Source organism: Micromys minutus (genome assembly GCF_963924665.1).
Source record: "Micromys minutus genome assembly, chromosome: 2".
NCBI lineage: Eukaryota > Metazoa > Chordata > Mammalia > Rodentia > Muridae > Micromys > Micromys minutus.
In genome coordinates, this window is record NC_137971.1 from 86,421,779 (window position 1) to 86,438,680 (window position 16,902).

A 16,902-nucleotide genomic window follows, 5' to 3' on the forward strand; every position below is an offset into this window, starting at 1 on the left:
AGATGTTGACTTTTTAGTTCTGCAAATCTGTACCCTGTCTATGAGCCACATGCTGGCATATGTCCAGCAGCCCTGGTAGGCGCACATGCTGTGTGGAAAGGATAGCTCTCTTTTTCAAACACTCTACTGCCACCTGTTGGAAGATGGTTACAGTAACTATGCAAATTAATGGTGCTTGCAATGGGACCTTTGCTGTGTGCTACCCTCATTGTGTTAGGAGCCAGAGGCACAGATACTAATTTACAACCTGAGTAGAGTTTGATGCCAACCTGGGCAACCAGGAACCCTATCTCAAAGGACCAAAGAACAAATCCTAACATAGTCCATTATACATTGTATATATTTTCAGATTAGTGATATTTACTATTTTTAGTGGGTAGTTCCCAGTTTTGTCTACCGTGAGCTACAATGTAACCACTACTATAATCAAGATACATGACAATTCCATCACCTCAAAGTCATTCAGAATCAGAATGTGGTGCCATATGCCTCTGCACCCCAGCACTCTGGAGAGTTTCAGGCCAGCCAAAGATACATAGTGAGACCCTGTCTCAAAAATTATAAAAATCTTTCAGAGTTTAGCTACAGCTAAATATAGCTCCCTTTGGGATCCAGTCCAAGGCCTTTCATTTCTCCCTCACTACACCATCCGGCCTTTCCCAGGACGCTCTTGTCCCTGAGCTGATGAGAATAGTGCCACTACTGTGTTCACAGTCTAAGGGAAAAGGCCGGGTGCAGCACACAAGAGGCCATCTGCTCTGATTCTGAAAAGCTTTTTAGTCCGGTGGGACATGGGAGGGGGAGAGGGCCTGAGAAAAGCAACTGTTAGTGTCTCTTGGGCTTGGGGAGCCAAAGATCCTCTGCTTTCTGAGTCTTACCACCCCACCCCCACATTCAAGCAAACACATCTGCATAGTCATCTACTTACAAGGTCAATCCTGAACCTGAATATTCATACAGGAAAAACAAAAACCTCAGACATACACTTACATGCACACATTCACATGTTCACATACTACTTTTGGGGAAGTTGTAACACCTGGTGACATAATCAACATTTGTTCCTGTTTCTCAACTCATCCTTTCTCATTTGTGGCATCAGAAGTGGCCTGGCTGACTGACTTTGAGCGCTTCCTTGCTGCTGTCGGTTATTGGCTAAAGGGTTGAATAAGGAATGAAGCCGAGGTGGTTTCTGGTCCAGCAAAGGAGCTGATGCACAATTAATTGCTCTCCAAGAATCAGCTTTGTTAAGATAAAGTGACCACGCTATTAGCCGGAAGCAACTAGAAAAAACAATAAACTAGACAATGCTGGCAGCACACACCTTTAATCCCAGCACTAGGGAGGCAGAGGCAGGCAGATCTGAGTTCGAGGCCGACCTGGTTTACAGAACAAAAGTGATACAGATGGAGCTCCCATAATAGGGATGGTAGAGAAAAGGCTTCTCAAAAGAGCCTTCAGAGAAATCATCGAACAAACAAAAACATCGGAGGGAGTTTATTTTCTGGGGCTTTCAGTGGGGTTTTCCAGTACGAGCCTTAGTCTGGGATTACTCATTTGACAAAAGAACATGGAAGAGCCAGGCCCTGCTTAGGACCATCCTTTAGGCACTGTAAGACATAGCACAGCTGCATAACTTTGCTCCAGGCTGGGAATGTTGAGGGGTGTGGCCTGGTTTTCAGTTCTTTTAAAGCTTCTGTTGTTGAGAGACAGGAGGAGTACTGTTAATAAACAAGGTGTTGGGGGCAAGTGGGACAGTAGGTTGTGGGAACATGAGATATGGATGACTTCTCGGGTAAAAATCGGAGGTGGCTGTGACCACTGAGCATGGGGACACATGCCTATAATCTTACCACTCCAGAGACTGTAGCCTAACAGCCTGAGCTATATAGTGAGACTGTCAAAACAAATTAAACAAAATGCAAAACTGTCTTGGTGAAGGATAGGCAGATTCCTTTGCTTATACAAGCAGAACTCTTCTTTGAGCAAATACTCTGTTTTTGTTTGCTTGCTTATTTTGGTTTTATATTTTTTTAAAAAAATTTGATCTTATGAGTATAGGTGTGTATTGGATTTATGTCAAACTTGACACAAGGTAAAGTCATCTAAAAGGAGGTAACCTCAGTTAGCCAGGTGTGGTGATGCACAGCTTTGTAGGTGGGTCTGTGTGAGTTTGAGGTCAGCCTGATCTGCAAAATTAGTCCAGGACAGGGCTCCATAGATTAAATCCTGTCTCAAAAAAGTTGAAAAAGAAAAGAAAAGGCCTCCTTAAGAACAGTCTGTAGATAAGCCTGTGAGGCATTTTATTGATTAGTGATCAATAAAGGAGGGTCCAGTACATTGTGGCTGGTTCCAGCACTGGTCTTGGTGGTCCTGGGTTCTATAAAGAGTCATGTCAAGCAAGCCATTAGGCAGTACTCTACAACCTCTATATCATCTGCTCCAGGTTCCTTCCCTGACTTCCTTCAATGATGAACGATGATATGAAAGTATAAGCCAAATAAACCATTTCCTCCCAACTTGATTTTGGTCGTGGTATTTCATTACAACAATAGAGACCCTAACTAACATGATGTTTTGCGTACATGTATGTCTGTGTACAGTGTATGTACGGTGCCTACAGAGGCCAGAAGAGGGGGTTGGATCTTCTGGGTCTAGAGTTACATCTTTTTGTATGCCTCTATTTGCATGCTGGGAACTGAACCCAGGTCCACTAAAAGACCAAGTGCTCTTAACCACTGAACCATCTCTCCAGTCCCTAAGTACAATCTTAAAAAAAATTTAGGGTCTCATGGGGGCTGGAGAGTTGGCTCAGCAATTAAGAGCACTGGCTGTTTTTCCAGAGGACACAGATTCAATTCCCAGCACCCACATGGCAGCTCACAATTGTCTGGAGCTCTAGTTCCAGGGCTCTGACACCTTCACATAAACATACATGCAGGTAAAACACCAATGAACATAAAAATAAATTACTTTTTTAAAAAATAGGGTATCAGCCTAGTTTAAGCTGACCTTGAACTCCCTACTTAACCAAGAATGACTTTGAGCTTTTGATTCTCCTGCATCTACCTCTTGAGTACTGGGATTACAATAATGCCTGCACTGCTGTTTCAATCCTACCATGGTGAGGACAGAGTGCAGGGTTTGCTACCAAGTGATCTATACCCAAGTCTGGTTTACATCTACCTGTCTGTCTGTGTGATTTGAATCTAAATATAGGTAGGTAGGTAGGTAGGTAGATAGATAGATAGATAGATAGATAGATAGATAGATAGATAGATAGATAGATAGATTGAGGGGGCTCTAGTATAATTCCTAAAACTTCATATGTAACTAAGGATGACTTTGAGTTCCTAATCTGAGCTTCCTATCTCTCCCTGAGTGCTAGAATTACACTTAGTTTATGTGATGCTGCAATTGAATTTAGAACTCTCTACTAGCCAAACTATATCCTTAATCCTTTTTTTTTAACTAAGTGCATTTGCTTTGTTTTAAAATATTCTTGCTTATTTTTTGGGTACAAGTGTTTGATGTGTATGTATATTAACATATGTACTGATCTAGAAATGGAGTCACATACTGTTGTGAGCTGCCGTGTGGGTGTTGGGAACTGAACCCTGATTCTCCACAAGAGCAGCAAATACACCTAACTGCCGAGTCATCTCTTCAGTCCCTGGCTTTTGTTTTTTCATTTTGTTTTGCTTTTAATTTAAAAAAAAAAATATGTGTATGTTGTATGTGACTGTGTGAGCGTATGTATGTCATGTGTATATGTGTATCAGATCCATGGAAGCCAGAGGCTATTAGATTCTTTAGAACCAGAGTTACAGGTTGTGATTTGAATGAAAATGTCCCTTATAGGCTTCTATATTTGTATACATGGTCCCCAGTAGGTAGAACTCTTTGGGAAGGATTAGGAGATGTGGGCAGCCTTTAGGTTTCAAAAGACTGGTGTCATTCCCAGGGTGTCCCTTTTCTGTTTTGTTCTTCCAAATCAAGATGTGAGCTCTGAGTTCTTCCTACCACCATTCCTTTGCTCTGCCATCATGGACTCTAGACCTCTGAAACAATAAGCCCAAATTAATGCATTGATTCTTGGTCAAGGTGTTTGTAACAGCAATAGAAAAATGACTAAAGCACAGGTGGTTAAGAATCACCTGATATGGGTGTTTGGACTGAACTCAGGTCATCTGGAAGAACTGTGGGCACTCTTTTTATTATTTTTTTAATGTACTTTACATATATGAGTACACTGTAGCTGTCTTCAGACGCATAAGAGGATATTAGATCCCATTATAGTGATTGTGAGCTACCATGTGGTTGCTGGGAATTAACTCAGGACTTCTGGAAGAGCAGTCAGTGCTCTTAAACACTGAGCCATTTCTCCAACCTGTTAGAACCTTTTCTACAATGCAAATGTCAGTGTGCAACTAGTTTTGATGCAAAAGATGTCAGTAACTTCATTTTGACTGGAAGAGCAGTGTTTGGTTCTGAGTGCATCTGCAGACCTTTCCTTCCAGTTCACTTTTCCTTTGCTCTGCACCCTTGCAGAGTGTAACCCTGTTGTTCTTTTATACCTCCAGAAAAGATGTAAGGGGGGGCTGTTTATCAAATATATAAAGCCATGATCATTACTGAGGTACATCTCCAATATTGGCATTTAAAAATGATCATGAGGCTAGACAGATGGCTCAGTGGTTAAGAACACTGGTTCTTTTTTCTCGCTCCTCAGCCATCTTGGTGGCCGATCTTGATTGGGGGTCATCCCTCACGTAAGGCAAGAAGATGGTGGCCGCAAAGAGGATGAAAATGTCTCTGGAGTCGATCAACTCCAGGCTCCAGCTTGTTATGAAAAGTGGGAAGTACGTGCTGGGGTACAAACAGACTCTGAAGATGATCAGACGAGGCAAAGCAAAGTTGGTTATCCTCGCCAACAACTGCCCAGCTCTGAGGAAATCTGAGATAGAACAGTACGCCATGTTGGCTAACACTGGTGTCATCACTACAGGGGCAGTAACACTGAGTTGGGCACAGCGTGTGGGAAACACTACAGTGTGCACACTGGCTGTCATCGACCCAGGTGACTCTGATATTAGAAGCCAGAGCAGACTGCTGAGAAGTAAACAAAGTTTTCCTTTAATAAAACTTTGCCAGAGCTCCTTTTGAAAAAAAAAAAAAAAAAAAAAAAAGAACACTGGTTGTTCTTTCGTGGGATCTGGTTTAAATTCCAGCACCCATCTGGTAGCTCACAGCTGTAAAGCCAGTTCCAGGGGATTCCCACATTCTCACACAGATGTACAACCCCCCAAAAACAAAAAAACCCACAAGTACAACCCTCCCCCAAAAAACCCCCACAAATGTACATAAAATAAATCATTAAAAACCAAGCGTATTTATTTATTAAAGGCAGGTCTCATGTGTCTCCGGCTGGCCTGGAGTTTGCTGTGTAGAACAGGCTGGCCTTAAACTTACAAAGACTCGTCTTTCTCCTTCTAGTGCTGTGATAAAAGGTGAACCTTCACACTCAGGGAAATGAACCTTATTTTTATTTGTGTACTGTTTTACCTCTATGTGTACTCCATGTGTGTGCAGTGCCAGTAGAAGCCAAAAAAAGGGAGTCAGATTTCCTAGAACTTGGGTTACACATGGTTGTTAGCCATCATGTGGTTTCTGGGAGCCAAACCCAAGTCCTTCAGATGAACAGCCAGTGTTCTTAACCTCTGAGCCATCTTCCCAGCCCTAACGTTTTTCTTTCTTAACTATTCTGGTCTAGGAGCTTAAAACAAACAAACAAACCACTCCTATCAACATGCCATTGGTTAGAACCAGTCACATGGATCCAAAGAACATAGAAAAGGTACATATTTTCTAGGGACAGCTCTACACACAGTGGAAAGAGAAATGTGGTTTTCATAGTGAACTTCAAGCATCACTTACTATCTTTTCCCCTGTCCCATTCCTCTTAAGCCACCCTAGCCTACTTACTGCTCCATGAACATTCCAGACACACACCGCTTCACACTCATTTCTGTAATGATGTCCCCTCAGATAGTCACTTGCTTGCCAATATTCTTCATGTTGAATTGGGCACCCCAGGTTGCATTTATAAAATACATATTGTATATTAGACTGATAAAAAGGCTCAGTCAGCAAAGATGTTTGCTGCCAAACCTGATGATTAGAGTTCTAGCCTGAGAACCCATGTCATCAAAGGAGAGAATGGATTTCCCTAACTCTTGACTTCCACATGTGTGCCATTGCATGTACATATGTACGCACACACACACACACACACACACAAACACACACACACACACACACAGAGAGAGAGAGAGAGAGATGTAATAAAGATATCTTTATTTATTTTATGTATATGAGTATACTGTAGCTGTCTTCAGACACTTCAGAAGAGAGCATCAGATCCCATTACAGATGGTTGTGAGCCACCATGTGGTTGCTGGGAATTGAACTCAGGACCTCTGGAAGGGCAGCTAGTGCTCTTAACCACTAAGCCATTTCTCTAGCCCCAATAAAGATATTCTTATATATAAAAGAATATATTATAGTAATGCATGGTGGTACATGTCCATAATCCTAGCACTTGGGGAGGCTGAGGTAGGAGGATTTTAAGTTGGAGGCCAGCCTGAGCTTCTTAGGCAATTCCAGGTCAGCCTGGGTTGTATATACTCTGTCTCAGACAAAACAAAGTAAGCATAGAAAGCTCTCAGTGTTTAAAATTCCTTTTCATTTGTTCTTCAGTTAATTTCTGAATCTGCACTGTAATCGGTTGGGAGGTAAGAAGAGTTGTTCTGGGCTAGGAGAGGTTAGCTCATGTCCTTTACACAGTTAGGGAGAGTGGAGCAGAGATTTAATCACCAACTAGTAATATCCAGACCTATATTTCTTCTGACTTTCTAAGAAGGAATCATTCTGCCAATCATATTTCCTGCTGAGAAGACTACAGTTGAGTATTCTGGGCCTCTGATCAAATTAATACAGGCATGTATTTGTTTTCAACTAGTGTTTCATGGGTCGAGTTTGTATGAGAGAGGTCTTCTAGCAAGCCTAGATAAAAAGTTTATCTAGACTTTTAGACTGAGGAAACTTTCTTTTTTTTTTCTATTTTTACACTGTTTTGTTGTGGTAGGTTGTTTTGTTTTGTTTTTGAGACAAAGTTCCTCTTTGTATCCCTGGTTGTGCTGGAATTCTGACTAAACTGTCCTAGAACTCAGAGATCTGCCTGCCTCTGCCTCCCCAGTTGCTGAGGTTAAAGGCAGGAACTATCACATTTGACGTTTTTCTCTATTTCTAATTAAAAAATTCCCCAAGTCTCTTTTAATCTTTGTCTGAGTCATCCTTTAATTTTACCTCTGTACACGTTATCTGGCACGTGAAGCCTTTCTTGCCCCACACTTTGCCTCCCTGCTTTCTGATTTCAATCTTTAATTCTCTGTCTCTGTTTGCTATTTTGTTTGTTTGTTTTAGACAGTCTGTGCTGTAAGGCCAGGCTGGCTTCAGATTCACGCTTTTTTTGGTTGGCCTCCAGAATGCTGGGATTATAGGTTTGCTCCACTACACCTGGCTCTCCCATCTTCCACATTAGCGCATTCCTCGATGCTGCCTAAACGTCTTACTTTTCCACTCTTTGTTGTGGGCACACATTAGATCCTGTGGGTCACCTGACCATGTCACCTGACCATGACCCAACACCACGAGGCTTTCTTTTCCTTGCTCCATTAAGCTCTCTGAGCCCCTGCACAGACTCAGTCCCAAGCAGGGAGGATAAAGTCGCATCACTTCAGATGGACTTTGTAAAGTTTCCCTCTCCTCTTGACTCTTTCCAGCTGTTAGGTCAGATACAGGGAGCAGATACTATGGTTTCCAATGATGTTAGCTGTGACCTCTCAACCAACCTCCCGATGGGATCCAGTACTTGAGAGAAATACTGGGGACAGAACCCAGGAGAGAGCCCAGGTTCAGCCCTTGGGGAAACCAATTACCTTCTCTAGTCCTTAGCTGGCTGCCTGCCAGAGCAGACCTTGAGCACGCCATTCTGTAACAACAATGATGATGTATAATATTGTGGAGTGCCTCCTACGTTCTGGATATAATCCTCACCACTTTACCTAAGCATGTATTTATTTTATGCTTTTACAAAAATTATGCCTGCGGGCACCTGGACATTACATAAGTAACTTGCCAACATCACATTGGACATTATAAAAGTCAGGATTCAAACTGGGGGATTGTTTCTAGAGCCCATGCTAGCAGCCACTACAGTTTCTCTTTCTTGGCTTCTGATGTTACAGTAAAGATTCACCCGAGCCTGGTGTGTCTTTATGTAGTCATGATGTAGGCCTCTAAGTCCAGCACTGAGCAGGCAGAAGTAAGAGTATTGCTATAAGTTAATACAAGTACACAACAAATTCTGGGTCAGGCAGGGCTACAAGTGAGACCCTATCCAAAAAAACCAAACCAAAATCACCACTACTAACTACTACCACCACCAAAACAAAACAAAAACAAAACAAACAAACAAACAAAACCCCAACAACAACAAAAACCACATCTGCCTAACTTCTGTAGGAAATGAAAGGAGGGTCTGTTCTTTAGACAAGAGACATGGGCAAGGAGGTTTCACTGTCTCAGCTACCCCTTTTCTCCTACAAGGAAAGTCTCACTAGAAGGGAGAAAGGAAAGAAGGAAAGAAGGATGGATGGATGATGGATGAATGAATGGATGGATGGATGGATAGATGGATGGATGGATACATGGATGAATGGGCACAGAATTCTGAGAGCGTCAAAAAAACTAAGTGCGGGGGGGGGGGGGTTGGCCTCTGAGGCTTCTTGAAAGGTGGAGAGTTTGATGCCTGGAAGAAGCCCCTGCTTGCCGGGTGTGGAGCAGTGAGGTAGCACATGATCCAAGTGTAGGTTTTGTCTCTTGCATTTCTTTGAGCCTCAGTTTCCCTATCTGCAAATTAAAGGTAAATATAAGATAAATTGATCCACTCTCTCCAAAGAACAGAGTTTCCTCAGATCTACTGGAGAAAGCTAACACCTAGGAGAGGTGACTATGAAGATGCTTTGTGGTGACAGCATACGAGCAGGATCCGGTGGGGTTCACGGTTCAGTGGTGCAGCTCTACGCCGGTGACACGGCCAGCGATAGGCAGGAGGTCTCAGCTCTACCACCATGGCCCACTCTTGCCGCACACCGCACCGGAGGCGGCAGCAGTCGTGGGATCCCAGCAGCTGACCGCTGGCCACTCTGTGGTGACTGCTCTGGAAGCCCAGGCCCCCGGGGCCCAAAGAGCATCACGTCATCCTTTGCGCCTGGCGCCCGCCCCTCCCCGACCGCGCGTGCGCACGCGGTGGCGGCGGGTGGGGGGCCGCGGTGGGGCGGGCGGCCGCTCTCCGCCCTTCCTCAGGCTTGCTCGGGCCGCGGTGCGGAGGACAGCGTCCAGGATGCGGCGCGGGGTGGCCCGGCGCCCCCCTGCCCTGGCACGGCAGCGGCGGCCGCTAGGATCCGGCGAGGCCCGGGGGCGGCGGCCGGAGCCTCGGTAGCGGCGGCGGAGGGAGCGGCGGCTGAGGGCGAGCGGGCGGCCGGGGGCGGGGGCTCGGCTCCGCGCGGCTCGCCCCGCTCGGCCCGGCGCCATGAGCGGCGGCGGCGGAGGGGGCTCGGCGCCCAGTCGCTTTGCCGACTATTTTGTCATCTGCGGGCTGGACACCGAGACCGGGCTGGAGCCGGACGAGCTGTCGGGTGAGTGCGCGCCGGGCCCGCGGACCCCGCTTTGTCCCGGGAGTTCGGTGAGGGTCGGGCGAGGGGACTGGAAGCGGGACCCCGCGGGCCTGCGGTCCCCCCGCGTTGTGGTCGCCGCGTCGGCAACCTGGGGAGACGCGGACGCTGAGTGCGCTCAGGAGGTCGAGTGGCTTAGTCCACAGTGAAGGGGAGCTTGCCTTCTAGCACCCTTTTGGGAGGGAAGAAGTTAGCCCAGGTCCTAGTGAGAGTTATTCCCACCCAGACTTTTCAAAAGAGCAAAACAAAAACTTGATGAGTTTATTTGGCCTCATCCCAAGAAGCTGGTGCGACCAGTTCCTCAAAACCGTTATAACTCACTCCGGAGTAGGCCAGACCCGGGGCTTTTCCTCCACAGCTCTGTCCCTCTGGATAGGACATGAAGTGACAAATGACATGAACTGGGTTACACCAAGAATGGTTTCTTGGCGCTAGAAAGGAACTTGTACCTGGGGCTATGACTTTTTTTCTTTTGAAAGTTAATGTCCTTTACCAGGAGAGAGGGTCATTTGTGAATGAAGGCAACGTCCCAGTTGGTCAGTTTGTGCTGTGTTGTGATGCCTCTCAAGTTATCTTTCGAAGAGGAAGTGATGGGGGAGTGACAGCGAGGCCCTGATGAGATTTGGCACCTATTGCTTGAAGGTGTAAGAATTATAAAATCCCCGGTGAATTCCTGCGCGCCCACATTGGAGTTTGCAATTGTTTTGAAAAGTTTTTGGCCAGTAAGCAGGTTTCAGTGGGTGGAGGCTTGTCGTGTTAGACTTTAAAGTTATGTCACGCTGATTTGATGAGGGAAACTCCTCTCTCCTTTTCTGTCACTATGTGGTCACTGGATACTGTACAGTTTCTCTGTTGAAAGTGATTATCTAGTTTTGCAATTTTTTTTTGTTGTTACCAGAAAAACTTCCACTTTGTTTCTCCTCCTCTTTCTCCTCCTCTCCTCCTTCCCCCTACCCCAGATGGGTTGTAGTCCTAGCTGTATTAAAACACACTCTGTAGGCCAGGCTGGCCTCAAACTCAAGAGATTTGCCTGCCTCTGCTTCTTGGGTGCTGGGATTAAAGGAATGCACCACCACCGCCTGGCAAATTCCTGTATTTCTTAGGAGAAAATATACGTACTTGAAATGACAAAACTGGAGTGTCTTTTAAGAATATGAGAAACAGATGCCTTATAAAACATCCTGAAGCAGCAATGTTTTGATCCTTGCTAAGTCTTTTGTTCTAGCTTTAGTATTCCAAGCTCACCTTTGCCTCGGAGTACAGGCGGATGTTGTCTTCTGTTTCCTATGTATTACTTTAGAGTTGTGGATGATGTAGTTGTTGGGATTCGGTTTTAGATGTTGGGGCTGGATGGGATCTGAGAGGGAAATGGAGCCCAGAAGGACAGCAGGGCAGTGCTTCGTTGGTGACATGCTGTACCACAGAAGCCTCTCTTTAGACAAGGTCGCTGATGCACATCTGTAACCCTAGCATTTGGGGGGCGGAGACAGGAGGATTGTCACAAGTTTAAGGCCAGACCTGGCCAAAAAGAAGAAAGAAAAACAAACATGTTGAGGAAGATTAAAAGTAACAGTTTTTCTGGATGAAAGAAGCAGCTCCGAGGTAGCATAAACTTATTTTTATGGTGTACTTTATTGAGTGTCTGTTAAATTGGGTAACTGTTTGGTCTTAAGATAGACTTGATAGGTGCTGTAAGCCTGTGAGATCCCTGTTTCAGAGGCACGAGGATCTGGAGTTCAAGGTCATGCCCAGCTTAAAAAAAAAAGAAAAAAAAAAAAAAAAAAAAGAAACAAAGGAAGGAAACTAGCCAGTGTGGGGTTAGAATGGACAAACCTGTTTTGCTATTGGCTGTATTTGTGCCTGGGGCAAATTAGATAACCAGGGCTGTAACTAAAGAGGCCTAAGGCAGACCTGGAAACTTAAAAACATTCTTTGACCGAAAAACAAATGTTACTGTCTTTTAATGAATAGCTATTAATTATCTGGCTTCTCAGCAAGCTAAAATTATATCCCAGTTTAAGCTTATTGGTAGAATAAAGAAGGGGTGAGTTGTATAATGTGTAAGAAGGGCATCTGTATATATATATATTTTAAATTGAACAACTTTATTTTAAAAAACATCTGTGTATTTTTAAGTTTAGTTGTAGTAGTGTAATGCCAAGACTATGTATCCAGTAGCTGGTTTGCCTTTGTTAGATCAGACAGTGATTGAAGGATTTTTTTTTTCATCCTTCTTTTCATTTCTGGTGGGCTGTTTGGGGAATCTGGATGACCCTGGGGGGATTTAGGGGACAACACCACAGAATACAAATAACTCTGTGCAGTTCATTTGGAGACTCTAGGGTGCATTTTCTCTCCTTAGCCTGCCTGATTGCTCCCAAATTGGTGATGTCATAGTAAATCTATATGAAGTTAGGAATTGCACTCAGATTCTTCTGAGAGGAACTTGTGTTCTTTTCTCCAACTAAATTAGGCTGTTTCTTTGGCAGTTCCTGAATACCCAGACAAACAAAACAAAACAAGCTATATCCAGAAAAAGCAAATCAAAGATGCTTTGACAGGCTTGGATCTACATCTGTAATCCAGGTCTACATCTGTAATCCTAGCACCAGGGAGGTTCAAGATACAGGAGACTTAGAAGTTTAGAGTCATCCTTGTCTACTTAGCTAGAGTTCTCCATCCTGGGCTACATGATACCCACATCTAAAAAAAAAAAAAAAAAAAAAAAATCCAAGAATATTTCTAAGTAATTTCATCATCTGGAAGGTAGAGACAGGTGAGTGTAAATTCCAGACCAGCCTGGCTGCTTAGTAAGACCATGTTTTTGTTTTTTTAAAGATTTCTTTATTTTATGTATGTGAGTACAGCTGTTTTCAGACACAGAAGGCATCAGATCCCATTACAGATGGTTGTGAGCCACCTTGTGGTTGCTGGGAATTGAACTCAGGACCTCTGGAAAAGCAGTCAGTGCTCTTAATTGCTGAGCTACCTTTCCAGTCCCGAGACCATGTTTTTAAATTAAAGTAAAAATTAAAATTAGGGGAGGGAAAACCTTTTACAGTCAGTGTTTCTTTGCTGACATGGTGAAAGATCATAGTCTAGAGATGCAGTAAATAGTTGCTCTGACCTGAGAGGAAAGGCACCACATTGAAAGCATAGGCTGAAATCATCTCAGAATGTCATCTTTTGAAGAGTGAGAAAATTCTGTGTAGAAAATTCAGAGCAGAGGATTGGTCAGGTCATAATGCTTAAATGTACCAAGCAGTAGATTAAAACTGCTTTTCTTTTTGAAGATGAGATCTTCCCATGTAGGCCAGGCTTGCCTGCGACTCTTTAAGCAGATAGCCCAGGCTATCCTTAAACTAGGATTTATGTGTATACCACCACACCTACATAAAATAGGAACCTTAAAGGCTGTGGAATGTAGACAGGGAAGCATACTTAGAGATCATATATACTTCTGATTTTACAGAGGTCTAGAGGATAGTTAAGAGTATCTGTTTCTTGTGCCACAGTTTGTTTGTCTTTTTTCGCTATTTAAGTGATGATTTTATGCCTTTTACAATAGTCTGATGGGAATGGGAAAAGTAAGATATTTGCATGATCGGGTAGCAGCAGACATCATGGCCTTTTATTCAAGCTCAGATTTTTATTTTTAAATTTTTTTTGTTTCCTAATTGAGATAGAGGTTCATTGTAGCCCAGGCTAGCCTTGAGACTTTGACCCTTCTGCCTGTTTGAGTTAGATATGTACCATCATACCTGACTATATTGTTTTTGTTTGTGGCTTATTACTTATTTGTAACATAAAACATTGTATTGGTTGACTAATACTTAAGTTGCTCCTACTTTTTAATTATTGTGAAAAATGTTGTGATTTTCATACGTGGTTTTTGTTGGGCATATGGTTGTTTCCTTTGGCTTGGGTACCTAGGAATAAAATTGCTAGGTCATATGGAAACTTTATTTAACCTTTTGAGCAACTGCTTGCTAGTTTGTGTTCCAGAATTGTACCACCAGTTAATATTTCCACTAGTATCCATAGCTTCCCAACAGCAGTCTTTCAGTTTTGTTTTACTTTGTTTTGAGACAGAGTTTTACTCTGTAGTACAGCACAGACTATCCTGGAACTTAATATGTAGCCCAGGTTGTCCCTGAACTTACAGGGATCCTCCTGCTTTAGCCTCCTGGGTGGATTGCAGCATGACCACCCTAACTGGTTAGAGACATCCATCTTGTCTGTGTGATGTGGGTTTTGATTTTTGACTGCTAAAGAAGATGTGTTATTTAAAATAAATAGACTGTCTCTCATTTTATAGAGATGAAGCTTGAGAGGTGAGTGGCAGTTCATGTATGAAATCTTATCACCAGAGGTGGAGGCAGAAAGTACATCCCAAGTTCCAACTCAGTCTGAGTTATAGAGAGACTAGCCCCCTCCAAACCACCCTACCTCTCCCTACCTCCCAGAAACTTGATGAATTGGCTGGGTGTGTGAATCAGTGCTTGTCTAGCTTGTCTAGCATACATGAAATCCTGAGTTCAATCCCCAGAAACACGATCACCACAGCACGTTTGGGGAGAGAGTTTCTTCAAACTGGGAGTTGATTGAATGAAATGTACTTCAGTCTTCCTAAACCACTCTGGTGGCTTCCAGGTCAGTTCTCTTATAATTATTATCTGTGTTTCTGTCCTGAAGCCTAGCTTACTAGCTACAGGAAACTCCTATCCTGGAGGCTTACCTCCAGCTTCTGACTGTCCGAAGTCAAGTCTGTAACAGGTGGATACTTCCAAAGTAGGGTCATGTGCTTCTTTTGTAAGGTAGAACAAGGACGGAGTCTAAAAATGACTAACACTCAGGAAATAATGAAGAAACATCCCAAGGCAATTTCAAACACAAACAAAATTTGATTGGAGAAACTAACTTGGTAGAACATTTGAGACCCCTGACTTCCTCAGGTGGCGAGGGTCACTTGGAAAGTGAGTGGGTTTTACTTTAATGATTTTGGGCTCTGCTCCTCTTAGAGGAGATCCTGAGTCAGTGTTTGGTGCTTAAACCACTTTCTCCTACATTCTGTTCAGGTCAGTCCTTCCTTCCTTCCTTCCTTCCTTCCTTCCTTCCTTCCTCCCTCCCTCCCTCCCTTCCTTCCTAGGTTGAAAATTGTTTCTTTGCCTAACATCCTTTTCCATTTCCTTTTAGAAACTTACTTTTTGGCTAAGTCTGGTAGAAGGTATATTGGGCTTTGCTTAGCTCTTTGTGCTATTCCTGTAATTATTGTCAGATGAGTGTGGCGATTTCTGAGGAACTTACGGTCAAAGAAGGGGTCCTGTGCTCTGTTTTAGATTCCTGCAGGTATGGAACAGTATGAAAGGCTTGCCTGCTGTTCAGAAGCTGGTGACTTCTTATGGAATTCAGTGATAAATTTTGTCATTAATAAATTTTTAGGTTTACTTCTTCAAAGTTACTGAGTGAGGTAGACATTAGTAGAATGTCCATATTTCAGGAATTTTGTGATTGTTGACTTAATTTTTTTATTGCACTTATTTTTGTGTATATGGGTTACATGTATCACAGTATATGTGGAAATCAGAAGACAGCTTTTGTGGGTTGCTTCTCCTGCCATATAGGTTCCAGGGATCAAATTCAGGTCATGCTAATTGGCAGCAAGTGCCTCTACATGCCGAGCTATCTTGCTGGCCCAGTTGTTAATTCATAATAATAATTAATAATGATGATGATAATAATGATTATTATTAGAGATAGGGTTTGCTATGTAGCCTTGGCTGGCTTAGAGCTCACTATGTAAAACAGGCTATCTCAAACTCACAGAGATCTATCTACCTCTGCTTCTCAAGAAAGGCATGTACTGTGCCCAGCCAGTTGTTGATTTTAGCTTGGAGTATGAGTCTGTGAGGCGCAGGATCGTGTGCCATTTAAGGAAAGAAGAATTTACTTTGGCTCACAGTTGGGTGTGACCCATCATGGCAGGGGAATTATTATGTTGGAAGCATGAGGCAGCTGGCCACTTCATTTGTAGGAAGCAAAGACGGTGCTGGTGCCCAGCTCACATTCTCCCTTTCTAAAAATTAGTCTTGGACTCTAGCTGAGGGATGGTTCCAACTGCATTTTGGGTTGGTCTCCCCACGTTAGTTAATCCTCTCTGGAGACATCCTTGAAGACATACACATCTTTGTGTCATAGGGGTTCTAAATTCAGTCAATGAAGATGATCACTGTAGTCAGGACAAAATGTTGCTAGGCCAGGTCAGGCATGGTGTTGTACACTTGAGGCAGAGGAAGATAGTCTGGTTTACATAATGAGTTCCAGACCAGCCAGGGCTACATAAAGAGTCTGCCTCAAAACAAACAAACAAACACACGACTGCTAGTTCATCTATGGTATACTGTATAGATGGGACAAGCTGCTTAAGTCTAAAATGCTGAGTGGCCTAAGCAGTGAGAAGGTCTGTGGAAGTTGCTGTCATTGAATTCTAACCTTCCCAGTGTGCAAAACATGATCACTCATTCGTGTATATTGGTCATAGAAGCAAACAAAATATCAAGAGCTAGAAGTCTAGAGACGATTCACCACTTTTGCTAAATGGTAAATGATTAATATTTCGAAATGACCTTAGAGTTTTGCTGTGTACTTTTAAATCATTTTTATTCAGTTTTATTTGAAATAAAATCTTCTGTTCACTGTTATCAAAAGTTGAAAAAGAATTGTTAGTTGGTGGTGCATGCCCTTGTTCTCAGTACTTGGCATCTCTGTGAATTCAATGCCAGCCTGGTCTAGATAAGAGAGTTCTAGGATAGCCAAGGCTACACAAAGAAACTGTTTCAAACAAAACAAAATGTTAGAATCCAGGTCTCTGTCTGCTGTCTCATTATTGACTTGACTTTATTTTTTATTTATTTATTTATTTTTTTAATTTCTGATTGACTTTATTTTTTAATTAAGGGGCATCTGATTTGTGATTTGTATTAAGAAGTTTGGCATGACGTGACATGTGGGCTTTTGTGGTTCAGTCTCCAGTTAGTACTTGAGTAGAGGTGCAGTGTTAGGAGATCAGACAGATGGGTTATTTCCTTGTATATAGCTGGGAAAG

The 16,902-nt window shown here is 43.2% G+C and overlaps 1 protein-coding gene and 1 pseudogene across 2 annotated transcripts in view; both read left to right on the top strand.

Moving 5' to 3' along the window:
* Positions 1 to 4,785: 4,785 nt before the first annotated feature.
* Positions 4,786 to 5,123, top strand: LOC308416801 (large ribosomal subunit protein eL30-like; annotated as a pseudogene). Its single transcript has one exon. The product of its transcript is annotated as a large ribosomal subunit protein eL30-like (transcript).
* A 4,281-nt stretch (positions 5,124 to 9,404) lies between these two features.
* DENND5A (DENN domain containing 5A) overlaps positions 9,405 to 16,902 on the top strand; it is a 63,972-nt gene continuing 56,474 nt past the window's right edge. The window contains exon 1 of the mRNA XM_080912036.1: positions 9,405 to 9,761. Within this exon, the coding sequence (XP_080768162.1) occupies positions 9,656 to 9,761 (106 nt within the window). The 5' untranslated portion in view covers positions 9,405 to 9,655. The remainder of the gene's footprint in view (positions 9,762 to 16,902) is intronic.